Source organism: Cetorhinus maximus, chromosome 6 (assembly GCF_964194155.1).
Source record: "Cetorhinus maximus chromosome 6, sCetMax3.hap1.1, whole genome shotgun sequence".
Taxonomy (NCBI): Eukaryota; Metazoa; Chordata; class Chondrichthyes; order Lamniformes; family Cetorhinidae; genus Cetorhinus; species Cetorhinus maximus.
The window spans coordinates 9,206,184-9,220,337 of record NC_135884.1 but is presented as its reverse complement, the minus strand read 5'-3'; the positions used below and the strand labels follow the sequence as shown (position 1 = coordinate 9,220,337).

Below are 14,154 nucleotides of genomic sequence, written 5' to 3'. Positions count from 1 at the left end.
ACTGGCAACTAGAAGCTGGGTCCCCCATAGGAGGCCATGATGGATCATCTAGTCAGCACCTCTGGCTCAATATTGTAGCAAATGCTTCAGCCTTATCTTTTGCACTAATGTGCTGGGCTCCCCCATCATTGAGGATGGGGATATTTGTGGAGCTTCCTCCTCCAGTGAGCTGGTTAATTGTCCACCACCATTCACGGCAGAATGTGGCAGGACTGCAGAGCTTAGATCTGATGTGTTAGTTGTGGGATGACTTAGGTCTGTCTATCTCTTGTTGCTTATGCTGTTTGGCATGCAAGTAGCCTCGTGTTGTAGCTTCACCAGGTTAACACCTCATTTTTTAGTATGCCTTGTGCTGCTCCTGGCATGCCCTGCTGCACTCTTCATTGAACCAGGGTTGATCCCCTTGCTTGATGGTAAGGGTAGAGTGGGGGATATGCCAGGCCATGAGGTTACAAATTGTGTTCGAGTACAATTCTGCTGTTGCTGATGGCCCACAGCACCTCATGGATGCCCAAGTTGCTAGATCTGTTCAAAATCTATCCCATTTAGCACAGTGGTAGCGCCACACATCATGATGGAGTGCAGGACTTCATCTCCACTAGGAATGTGCGGTGGTCACTCCTACCAATACCGTCATGGACAGATGCATCTGCGGCAGGCAGGTTGATGAGGATGAGGTCAAGTACGTTTTTCCCTTTTGTTCGTTCCCTCTCCACCTGCTGCAGACCCAGTCTAGGAGTTATGTCCTTTAGGACTCGGCCAGCTCGGTCAGCAGTGGTGCTACTGAGCCGCTCTTGGTGGTGGATATTGAAGTCCCCCACTCAGAATACATTCTGCACCCTTGCCACCCTCAGTGCTTCCTCCAAGTGGTGCTCAACATGGAGGAGCACGGATTCATCAGCTGAGGGAGGGCAGTACGTGGTAATCAGCAGGAGGTTTCCTTGCCCATGTTTGACCTGATGCCATGAGACTTCCTGGGGTCCAGAGTAGATGTTGAGGACTCCCAGGGCAACTCCCCCCCCACTGCATACCACTGTGCCGCCACCACTGCTGGGTTTGTCCTGGCGATAAGTCAGGACATACCCAGGGACAGCGATGGTGATGTCTGGGACACTATTTGTAAAATATGATTCCGTGAATGTCAGACTAGTCTGTGAGATCGCTCTCCCAATTTTGTCACTAGCCCCCAGGTGTTAGTAAGGAGGACTCTGCAGGGTCAAAAGGACTGAGTTTGCCGTTGTCATTTCCAGTGCCTAGCTCGATGCCAAGTGGTCCATCCGGTTTCATTCCCTGAGCTAAAGTTGAACTTCATTGCTCTCTGCCATCCGTGTGTGAGGTCAGCAAGAGAGCAAGATGGAGAATTAAAATGACAGGTGACCAGGAGCTCAGGAACATGCTTTCAATTTAGTATTCTGTATTTGCTGCTCAAATTGCGGTTTGCTCTGCATTGGAGAGACCAAACACAGATTGGCTGACTGCCTTGTGGAACACCTCCATTCAATCTGCAAGCATGACCCTGAGCTTCCATTGCCTGGCACTTTGTTCTTTTTCCATCCTCCTCATTTTCACTTGTTTAAAGACCATTACATTTCAAATTCTTCCCAGTTGCTTTTGGAGTGGTGGAAGTGGCCTCCTTTGGAAACAACAGAAGCAGAGTATTGATTCGCTCAAATGAAAATTAGGTAGATTTTTCTTTAGAATATTTTGATACAGTCCATGACTAACTTGAGACATCTTTGCAATTTTCTACATTTACAACAGTGTCCACAGCTCATAAGCATTTAAATGACTGTAAAACACTTTGGGATGTCCCATGGTCGTGAAAGGCGCTACAAGCTCTTTCATATGGCACATGCGACATGCTAAGGAGGGACAGCTAACTTGGACCCATGGTTCTCAAAGCACTCCACCACTGAGGATTTTCTTCACCACATGTCTAAGTCTGTTGTAGTCTAATTGTTAGGTATTGATTGCTTTGATTAGTGAAGAGCTCCATTAATCATATTGTGCAACTTACAAAATGATAGAAGGGGACCAGATGGACCTAGACCTTTTACCATCGGCAATTTCTACCTTTACCGTGACCATTTTGCAATTGTATCCATTTAGAAAGTTAACAGGAGGAGTGTACGGTGAGGATGCACATCAGTAATTACCCAATTTCATCTCAACTGTGCTGTTGAGGTCAATCAAGGCCCTTCAACCTAATAACTGGCAATTGGAAGAGAAAAATCAATCCATACTGCTCTCTCACATTTTCTAGTAGCAGAATCCTGGAAAAGATCCTCTGAAGGTTAAGGGATCAATTTACAGCAGAGATCATTTAAAAAGCTTTGGGACAAGTTGCAGGTTTTAAAACGATTGGAATTAAAAACAGAAGATAGTTGGAAGCAGAAACAAACATAAACTTGAAAACAGGATCGAGCAACAGGAAAATAATGATCTTTACATGGAGTGAACAAAGAATGCAGGGAGCAGGATGGAGATGCAATGCAAAAAGTTAACAAGGAGAAATTTTTTTTCGAAAAACTGATAACCTACGTGGTTAAAATAGTGAAGGGTGTGTTTTAAGAATAAAAGAAAAAGCTCTAGATTGCTCACATTCTGGAGTGGGACTTAAACTGAACTGAAAACCTTCGTATTCAGAAGAGTGGTACTACTGAGCCAAACCAGCTGGTAAGAGAACCACAGTATCCTCCATTTTGTATCAGCTTTCTAGGGTGATCAAAGCCAATGACATTCTTCTTTTGTTCTTGTGGAGACATTTGTTTCAAGCTTCACATCTCAGTAGCATGTTTTGCTGCCTTCATTTTTTCCTTTACTCAGCTTACATAAAATTTATAGCAGAGAAATAGGCCATTTGACCCAACTGTTTTATATCCGTGTGTTTCTGCTGCACATGAGCTTCCTCCCACCCTACTTCATTTAATCCTATCCACCTATTTTCTTCCCCAGTGTTCTTATTTAACTTCCCCTTCAAGGCATCCAAGTTATTCTGGAAGATTAGGCTGATAAGCTTAGATGAAGAGGGATAGGGGGGGAAAACAATGACTTGCATTTATATTGCGCTTTTCACCACCTCAGGATATCCCAAAATGACCCATAGCCAAGGAAGCACCCAGAAGTGTCGTTACTGTAACGGGCAATTAGGGGTGTGCAATAAGTGCTGTCCTAGCCAGCGACGGCCACATCGCATGAATAAATTTTTTTTAAAATAGGAGGCTCATGAGGAGCATAAATGGACAAGTTGGGTTGAATGGCCTGTGTCTGTGATATATTCTATGTATTTGCCTCAACTACTCCATGTGGTTCCACATTCTAACCAATCGGAGTAAAGCAGCTTCTCCTGAATTCCTTATTGGAATAAATATTGACTGTCTTGTATTTATGGCCCCAAAATCTTGTTAATCTAGTCTTTAAAGGGTTCTGGTACAGCTTCACGCCATACAAGCCAGACTTACCTCTCCGTCTGACTTGACACCCACCACACGTCCCTTCTCAAACACAATTTCATCCACTGGTTTGTTCAGCATGTAAGTGCCTCCATAGATAGCACTCAGTCTGGTAAAGAAAGGATGAGAAACAAAGAAATATCAGACTCCAGCTTCTGAGAAATAGCTCATTCGTGTGGTCTAATAGACCAAGTACAGGATTACCCACCAACATCCTAACATCTATCACTACAGTCTCAGGATGTTATACCAACATTGGCATTAGATGGTATAAGCTCCACTTTGCCCTACCATTTGACGTCAGTGAATATCTAGCACAGGATAATGGCATGAGAATCTCCGCATTCTGGTTGCCTTTTAAGAATTGCATGTGAAAGCATCTTAGACAATGTTGACCAGGTACGACTGGGTTAGGGATCCACAACACTGAGCTGTACATATTTGGCCATATCAAGGTACTAAATTATCAAATATCACTGACTTTAAAAATATAAATGTCATACTCCTCATGAGAATACTCTTGAAGTTGGGCTCAAATATTATTAGAGCAGTACATGGAGAACTTGCTGAATTCATGAAAGTTTTGGTTTTTCTAGACCCAGTCCGCTCAGCGCCGATACTTCTAGGTGCTAGAAGTAGAAGAGTTGTTCCTGCAGCAGAAAAACACCACCAAAAACAAAGTTGAAAAAAATATGAATGAGGGTATTATTTAAAATAAAACAAGTGAATTTTGCACTGGCTTTGTTGATGGAAAATCAGGGCAGACCTGGTTTGCCACCAGTGACAATCTTGTGGTCATGGGTATGGAGGGGGTTGGTAGTACCATCTGGTGGTAGAAGCATGCAGTTACAGGAGAGGCTATCACAGTTCAGTGATGCCCATATAAAGGAATGAACAACCTGGCCAGCAAATTTAACACATCACACAGATACATCCATTACCTAGCAAAGCCTTGTGGCAGCTCTCCCAGTCCATAGAGAGGATAGAGGTAGGGACTCTTGCTGTACCGTGCCAATGACTCACTGTACAATTTAATGCGATTGATGGCATCCAGACATGGTTGGTCCAAGTAACTAGGAACAGAAAGGAACAGGTCAGATACCTTTCCAAATCACAAAATTCCACCAGTCTCCTTTCAAAAATAAAGTGTTTGTACCCTTAATAAGTTAGTGGTTAAATGTAATAGTTGATGAGACACCAACAGGCCAGAAGGATCCCAGGCATGGCCTCTGATCAGTGCTGATTTAGTCAATACATTTTAATTAATGCCAGTGCCCCCAAGTCTTTGGTTGTTGGTTAAGAGATAATGTTGACTAGGGCATTAGGAGAATTCCTGCTCTATAATATGTGTGTTGTATGACCTTTCACAGCCATCTGAATAGGCAGACAAGGCCTCAGTTTAACATCTTTCCAGTGGACAGTACATTAAACAATGCATCACTGCTTCCAGTATGTCACAAGGAGGATAATTGCGTTCAAACTCCTGGTTTCAGGTTCAAACTCTCAGGCTCTCTCTCTCTCTCTCTCTCTCTCTCTCAGCGTAACGTACATCAGCACTTTATCACAATAATTAATACCGCTGTGTAGCTATTCTCACACTTCAACTAGCAGGGAGACAGTGGCATAGTGGTATTGCTAGCGGAATAGTATTTGAGAGACACAGGGTAATGCTCTGGGGTCCCGGGCACAAATCCCACCACAGCAGATGGTGAAATTTGAATTCAATAATTCAGATGGTGAAATTTGAATTCAATAAAAATCTGGAATTAAAAGTCTTAAAATTGTCATCTGGTTCACTCATGTCCTTTAGGGAAGGAAATCTGTCGTCCTTGTGACTCCAGACCCACAACAATGTGGTTGACTGTTAAATGCCCTCTGGACAAGGGCAATTAGGGATGGGCAATAAATGCTTATTGCCCATCAATGATGCCCACATCCCATGAACAAATTTTTAAAATGTGAAACATTTGGACTATTGGCATCCTCCATTATACTAAGTCTCAGGGAAAAAAGTCAGTTCCTCAAATTTAACTTTGCAGTTAGCATCTGCTAGAGCTTTGAAGCAAGTTCTTGGCCAAAGATGTTAGGAAAACTAAGGAAAGAGCAACCATTAAAAGATAATTTGGGATGGTGGTGGTCATTCAGTTCATCTGATTTAATCCTATCGAAACCCTGGTGTAATATCTTGCCCATAAGACAGCAACTCCAACAGTGGAAACTTGCTCTATATTGCATCCTAGTGCTCACTCTGCACTGCATTGAAGCACCTGTCCAAATTGTAGAATCATAGAAATCAAGCACCAAAGGAAACCATTTGGCCAATCATAGTGATAATTCTTCAATGGAGTTATCCCCTCCAATTCCATTCCCTTTCCCTACATCCTTTTACAACTTATCCAATTCAATTTTAAATATTTAGTCTCTGCCACAACAGTCCCTTTGATAAAGAACTCAATGTCTAAATAAGCTTATGTAAGAAAACAAAGCCAAACTTCTTCTCTTATGTTTAATACTCATTTACATATTTGATAATCTATGGGGACAATCCTTCATTGTTTACCCACCCAAAACCTTTTATAATTTTGAAAGTCATGATAAAATTATCCCTTAATTTTCTTTGTTTCAATGACATTTCATCACTGGTGTGGTACTCAAACATCAGAACAATGTTTTGATCTAGAAGAGAAAGCATTGCCAACCGGTACAAGTAGAATGAGTGATAGCAAGTATTATTTTCAGTCAGCTTCACTTCAATGGCTTTCCTGTTCACTTAGTCGCCAGCTCTCTTTTGGATGAAACAGTTCCTACCTACTTCCTTTGACTCCCAACTTCACTTTCACTTGACTTCATAGGCTTTTGAGCATCTCACCACCTAAAATGAATGTTCTGCCAGGGCCAACCTTGAAAATGTCAACCAGGCCTACCGGAAGTTTCATCTTATCTATATCTGAATTATCATTTAAATACTTTTTTTGTTGAACACATTATTTGCACTGTTCCCATCCTATTCCCCTATCACCCCTGTGCTCACTGTCCCAGCTGGCTCCCAGTAAAGCAACGTCTTGATTTTAAAATTCTCATCTTAGTTTTCAAAATCCTCCATGGTCTTGGCCCTCCCCGTCTCTAATCTTCTTCATCCCCACAGCCTTTCGAGGTATCCACACTCCTCTAATTCTGATCTCTTGTGCATTCCCAATTATAATTGCTCCACCATTGGTGGCTATGTCTTCAGTTGCCAAGACTGTAAGCGCTGGAATCCCCTCCCTACACCATTCCACCTTTCTACCTCGCTTTCCTCCTTTAAGACACTCCTTAAAACCTACCTCTTTGACCAAGCTTTTGGCCATCTAACCTAATTTTGCCTTATGTGGCTTGGTGCCAAACTTTATTTTATAATGGAAGTGAAGTGCAATGCTTTGGAACGTTTCATTACATTAAAGGTGCTATATAAATAAAAGTTGTTGTTATTGTTGTACAATATAGATTAAGCGCATAAAAGTCAAAAAGTAACATACTCATCTGTTCTGTACAGAGCCAAAGCATGTCCTGTGAAATCAATGACATCTTGTCCAAGATCAAATTTCTTGTAGACGTCTCGCATCGTGGTCTTTTTGGGCTCGATGCCTTGGTTTGTTTTAGGGTCATGCTCATCAAAGCCAACAACAAACATTAAAAATTTTCGGAAACGACGTTTTTCAAACATGCCCATTAGATCTGAAGGGAAAAGGGAAAAATAATGAATATTTATTGCTACAATTTAGCTCTTAACTTTCCTCTCCCTCTTCACAACCACATTGTTTGTCAGCATCATGCATTACTTAATGCACTTGACATGTTTGGCTGAGGGTGCCCAGCACATTTGTTCTCATCTGAAGCTACCGACTACACCATTTCGCCTGGGCAATATCTAGCTGTTGCCATATCCAGGACTTGACCACCTGGCATCCATTCAAGATGCTAATAGCCTTTTAGGTACAGACATTGAAAGCAGAAAAATGGTGTCAGAAAGTAATCAAACAACAGGTCTCTAAAACCACTTCACAGACACATCAGAACATGCATGCATTGTGGAAAAATGAAGGGGTACCAAATCACAACAATTCATAGGCTTCAGAAGTTTAATCAAGAGCTGAGATGAAACCAACTGAAAACAGCAAAGAAAAAAAAAAGTCATCTGTGTTTTGGTCAGTTCTCAGCTGTTGGCCTTTCCAAATTATTTTCCTCAGTTCACACAAAATAAAACTGCCCAGAAGCAAAGTTTATAGCCATATTTCCCAGTATCAGGCCATCAATTATTCCCAAAATAAACTAAAACTTTCTGATGAAAGGTCACAGATCTAAGACGTTAACTCTGCTTCCCTTTCCCTATTGAACTGAAGCTGTGTTGTGCAGATTCCTCTAGATAGTCATATGGAATTCAGACTTGGACTAGGTTCCAGGGAAAATAAATATCCTGTCTTTCCCAAGACATTTTCAGTGTTGAAATCCAGATTAATTGCACCATCTCCTCTTACTTTCACACAAATCCATGGTTCCTTCAGTCTTCCCTTCAGTTATATTCTGTTATGCTGTTAAAACCCAAGCTTGATGTTATCCACCTACAACTTCTCTCCCTTCCCTCATGGCTGACCTAAATTACAGGCACTGGCTTTTCAAACAACTTTGTTAATGTGAAAACAAAACCTTGAGAAACCACTTTTGCTCATTTACCATGGGTGCTATTTTAATGTGTGGGAATGTTTAATTCAGACAGTAGCACTTGGAGCCAAGTAACATCAGGCAGAGCAACCCTTAAGTAACCAGAGGCCTGGAAAAATGTAAATATTTGGCCTCATATATAATGATTGAGTCATTTTTCGTTGCTGAGAGTGCTGTACAAATCTCAGCCCTCTCATTGGAAGCAATCCTTCTTGCTGCTGTACCCAAATGCCGATCTAAGTATTTGTTTATTGTCAGCTGCCACTGGGGTTCTGTTTCATGTTTAAAAAGGTTGGCAGAAAAGAACAACGGATGGGGAAGGAAGAGATTTGGACACAAATAGTTGTTTGGTAGTACAGAGTTTGAGTATTTCTTTTGTTGACTATTTTCATCTTGTACTCATCAGGACAATCACAAGAATACCAATGTCAGGGAAAGAAACAACTTTATATTGTATGTGAAGAGAGTGCTGATTGGTTGGCAAGTGGACTCTGATTGGCATAGGTGTTGCCGCAGAGAATGCACCAGTTAATGGCGGCTGACAGTTAACTGCCAAGCATTGTTTGAAATTTAAACCAGGCAACTAGATCCTGATTGGTCAGGGAATTGCCCTATGGAATGAACCAGAGAATGACTATCACCTATTTTGTTTAACTGAAACAGGTGCAATGTGTGTGCATGTTCTTCCTATCTGCAAAGAACAGTAGCTTCCAGTACACACAAATGCGCCACACTATGAGCCCGACTGACAATCTTAAATTGGTTGTCAGTGTAACTTTTAGCACACTGAGGATTATTTAGCAAATGTTGTCCAATCGCGAAATCACATCTAATGCTGGACACTGGGTTTTGAGTTTTGCAAGCACTGGCTAGTTGGGTACGGTCAGTACCTTGCCTGTTGCGAACAGCGGAAGTGACATGCTGTTTGATATGATCCACCAGTCTTTGGGACGTACAGCTTACATACCTAGCATCACACACTGGCACTGAAATTCATATACCTCATTACCTATTTGATCATTTTACACTGTAGAGTCATAGAGGTGTACAGTGCAGAAAAAGGCCCTTCGGCCCATCAGGTCTGCGCCGGTCAAACAAGTATCTAACTATTCTAATCCCTTTTTCCAGCACTAGGCCCATAGCCTTGTATGCCATGGCATCGCAAGTGCACATTAAAATGCTTCTTAAATGTTATGAGATTTTCTGCCTTTATCACCCTTTCAGGCAGTGAGTTCCAGATTCCCAACACCCTCTGCGTGAAAAAATTCTTCCTCACATCCCCTCTAAACCTCCTGCCCCTTACCTTAAATCTATGCCCCCTGGTTACTGATCCCTCCACCAAGTGAAAAAAGTTCCTTCCTGTCTACCCTATCTATGCCCCTCATAATTTTATACACCTCAATCATGTCCCCCTCAATCTCCTGGGAAAATAACCCGTCTACCCAATCTCTCCTCATAACAAAAACTCTTCAGCCCAGACATCCTGGTAAATCTCCTCTGCACTCTCTCTAGTGCAATCACATCCTTCCTATAATACGGATTCCAGAACTGCACGCAATACTCTAGCTGTGGCCTAGCTAGCGTTTTATACAGTTAATTATACAGTATATTGTGCAAACTCATGAACGGGCCTAAGGTCACCACTTTCGGCCCTGAAAAGTGCCCACTCTACCTCAGATTATCCTGGAAGCACAAGGTATCTCAAAAATTTGAGCACCAGGTGAAGCTAGCTGTTTCACACTGCTACTATGCAGTAGCAACACAAGTGGTATTCGTTACTAACAGGATGCTGCCATAATGTCAAATGAGTTATTTGTGTGTACTGGAAGCTACATATATTAATACACAGGGCCCTGTTCTTTGCAGACAGAAAGAACATGCATATACATTATCCCTGTTTTAGCTAAACAAAATAAGTGATAACCATTCACTGGTTCATTCTTCAGGGCAATGCCTTGACCACAGTCAAGCTGCCTGGTTTAAATTTCAAACAATGCTTGGCAGTTAACTGTCAGTCACCATTAACTCGCCATGGCAATGCCTCTGCCCATCAATCAACACTCTCTTCTCATACAATATAAAGTTGTTACTTCCCCTGACATCGATATTCTTGTGATTGTCCTGATGAGTGCAAGACGAAAAGCTTCAACTGAATGTCTTTTCCGCAATACTCTCAACATTTTTTTAATGTAATTGTCTAATCTTTGAAACATCTGCAAAACAAGAAACATGTAAGCTAAATAACAATACACTTTTATTGACACTGTACACAGACACCATTTGAATGGGCATCAATGCCTTTTTCAATAACTAAATATTGGATGGACATGGCACTTCAATATGTCACCATTTATGTATTAGAATTCCACCACAGGTGAAAGATAGAAAGAAAGCTCTCAAAAACTGCAAAGCAACACAGAATGTGTGTCAAACAGTAAATTACACAGATGATTTCTATGGCCAAGTTGGCGGATCTTATACAAAAGAAATCTGACGGGATACAGCATAGTACTATTAGACTGTTACCAATACATAAACAATAAGCATGTAATGTGGAAATTACTTATGTAGGCATTTGAGTCTAGTGGACCATACATATTACAGGCCTGACCGCAAATAGAATAGCCAGGAGGTTTTGGAGAGAAAGGTGAACGAGGTGGTGAAAAATCACTCTACAAGCCCAAGAACAAGTAGAAGCCCGGGGTTCCCAGTCTCTGATCTCCAAGTGGTTTGCAGCATCGGAAAAAAATCCAGAGCTAGGGGATGAGCTGGAGGACCACTTAGCATGAACATGCATATCCAGACTACAGGAAGCCAATGATCAAGTAGATGACTCAATTGAGGAGAGGCAAAAAAAGGGTATGTTTCAGCAGTTCAAATCACTTATCTGGACATATACAACTCAAAAAAATTCACCGCTCCGCACTTCACTGATGAGCCAACTAGATTACACATTCAAGTCTCTGGATTGGGTTTGAACCCATGGGTTTGTCTGAGAGAAAGGCATACTAGCCCCAAAATCAAGACTGTCAGTAGTATTGATAATGGATACTTCAGTTCAAATGCGTTAAAGTTAAAATATCATCGGAGATGGGAATTAAAGATTTTTTTTAAATATTCTTCAGATGAAAACTTTTTATAGGAAAATAAAAACTAAATGTTCAAAAAAAAGAAATAAAACTCCAGTCTTCAAAATTATCAATCCGGCGCTTTTGCTTACCAGAAGCTAAAGCTTCGGTCTCTGTAGATGGGACTTTGTGGATTTTCCCTGCTTTGTACACAAAACTTCCTTCTACCACCTTGAAGTCTAGGTAACGAGTAACTTCTGTGTAAAGCAGCATTTTAACGAGCTGGCCTGAGAAGACAATCAACAGGCATGTAAAATACACAGAATATCCCAGCAACACACTGAAAATACAACAGCTGAATTCCGTGGTAACGTTCACGCAGCCAAGAAGTGTTCAAAAGTGACATTTGGAGGGAGATATAAAGAACATAAAAAATAAATCTATGTTCAGAAACGGCCTTATTCATGTCCTAGTGCAGGTTTCCCAAGCAGTCTTATTGCCTACAAGTACATAGGTGTCAATTGCACCTGATGGAAAAGACATGTTTAAAATATACTGGTGTCATTAAAGGCAACTCAATCCTGGTGAATTTTAAGAAGGAGAAAAGGCAGTTTAATCATGGGTTGCTGTGACTTTCTTCCCTGCTACACCAGTGCATAGGCAAGGAAGGGGCTGTAAGATAACAAGTTCACCACTTTGATATTACTGAGTTTTTCTTCAATGGTTTATGTCCTTAGGTGTTGCTCACTTTGGTGAAACAAACATGGAATTCATTGGGAACACTGCTGTCCTCAAGGAGCAGTGCTAAAGGCAGCATAGAATCAGAGAATGGTTACAGCACAGAAGGAAGCCATTCATCCCATCACCCATGCTAGTCATCTGCAAGAACTCAGTTAGTCCCACTCCCCAGTCTTTTTCCCACAGCCCTGCAAATTGGAAAGTTGGATCAAAAGAAGGACTGCTAGTACGGGCAAGCCAGTACTTACTACGCTAAGGTCAGGGATCATCATCAACCGAAAGGGGTTGAAATTCACTCTGAGCATTCTCTTGCAACGTTCTAAAGCAAAAAACTGTGCAAATGTAAGGGATGTCAATGCTGGGGAAGAATATATATTCTTCGAACACCTTGCAACTAGCAGCACTTTCGACCAATCTCAAAGCATACGGAGTAAAGATCTGACTGCTCTCTGCCCAATAATGGACTCCAAATCAGAATGTCCTCGACTGCACCACTGTCATCTCCTAAACCATCCATGTTGTGGCCTTGGGGTTTGGGGTGAGATTATAGGCAGATTTGTGCCGTATGCTCAATACTAGAAGATTAAACTGATATTGCGCATTTGAGGTTAAGAAGAAAGTTGAATATTCCAACACATTATTCAAGAGAAAATTCAAATCCCAGATACAAAAATAAATTATCCTACATTCATTTCCAGGAGATTACATCCTTTAGGACATCCCAATTACTACATATAAAATTAATTACTTTGAAATGAAGTTCTTGTTGCTTTGATAACATAATGCATCATTTTTCACACAGCACGCTCCTATAAACAAACGAAAAACTGACAAATGACCAGTAAATTACTCAGCAGTTTTAGTTGAGGAAGAACCACACCAGGAGAACACCCTGCTCTTCAAATAGTGTCATAGGGTCTTCAACATCCATCTGAACTGGCAGATGGGGTTTTGATTTAACATTTCAACCAAAACTCCTTGGCTCTGAAGAAGAGTCATACCAACTCAAAATGTTAAATCTGCTTCTCTCTCCACAGATGCTGCCAGACCTAATGAGCTTTTCCAGCATTTTCTGTTTTTATTCCCCAGTACTGTACTGGAATGTCAGCTTAGATATGGGCTCAAGTGCTAGTGTGGCACTTGGTCCTAATGATTCACAAGCAACTCAGCCAATTGTATATGGCAGCAGCGTTCAAAGTTAACGAGCCCATTGTCTACCCTTATAATTGGAACATTTTCTAATTCCAACTGTGAATTTCCATTTTCATACATTTAAAATTAAATATGTCATTCATTACCATTTGCCATAAGGAATTTGGGTGTCAGATCTACATTCCAGTCCCTGCCTCTTCCCATAGATTCTGGAGGGCACCCGGCAACCTTGAACCTTTTAAACAGCTAAAGGAAAAGGAAAACATATTTAGTTTCATTTTCTTGGGTGTACTTTTAAAATTACCCGTTGCAGTGTTGCTTGCTATTTTTTGTACTGACGGCTACAAACCCAACTTGAGATCCACTTCACTGATGTTACACATTGAAGAACTTGCATATGTGTAGCATCTTTCATAACCTCAGAACTTTCCAAAGTGCTTTGCAGCCAACTAAATATACCCACTATTATAATGTTGGAAATGCAGCAACCAACTTTGTACACAGCACGATCCCACAAACAGCAATTACGATAATGATCAGATAATCAGTATTTTTAGTGACACTGGTTGAAGGATAATTGTTGGGCAGGACACTGGGAGAACTGCACTGCTCTTCTTCAAAGGACGAACGTACGAATTAGGAACAGGAGTAGGCCACTTAGTCCCTCGAGCCTGCTCCGCCATTCAATAAGATCATGGCTGATCTGATTGTAACCTCCACTCCACATTCCTGCCTACCCCTGATAACCTTTCATCCCCTTGTTAATCACGAATCCATCTAGCTCTGCCTTAAAAATATTCAGACTCTGCTTCCACAGCCTTTTAAGGAAGAAAATTCCAAAGAATCACGAGCCTTAGAGAAAAAAATTCTCTGTCTTAAATGGGCGACCTCTTATTTTTAAACCGTGACCCCTAATTCTAGATTCTCCCACAAGAGGAAACACCCTCTCCACATCCACTCTGTCAAGACCGCTCAGAATCTGAAAGGTTGCAATCAAGTCACCTCTTCTAAACTCCAGTAGATACAAGCCTAACCTGTCCAACCTT

General features: G+C 41.4%; 1 protein-coding gene across 2 annotated transcripts in view; it reads right to left on the bottom strand.

Moving 5' to 3' along the window:
* LOC144681510 (rab GDP dissociation inhibitor alpha) overlaps nt 1-14,154 on the bottom strand; it is a 62,186-nt gene that overhangs the window by 13,806 nt on the left and 34,226 nt on the right. For both annotated transcript variants that reach the window (XM_078543149.1, XM_078543150.1), the window contains exons 3-7: nt 13,255-13,354; nt 11,371-11,505; nt 6,968-7,166; nt 4,394-4,525; nt 3,462-3,561 (exon numbers count right to left, since the gene is read on the bottom strand). In XM_078543149.1, coding sequence (XP_078399275.1) covers nt 3,462-3,561; nt 4,394-4,525; nt 6,968-7,166; nt 11,371-11,505; nt 13,255-13,354 — 666 coding nt within the window. The remainder of the gene's footprint in view (nt 1-3,461; nt 3,562-4,393; nt 4,526-6,967; nt 7,167-11,370; nt 11,506-13,254; nt 13,355-14,154) is intronic.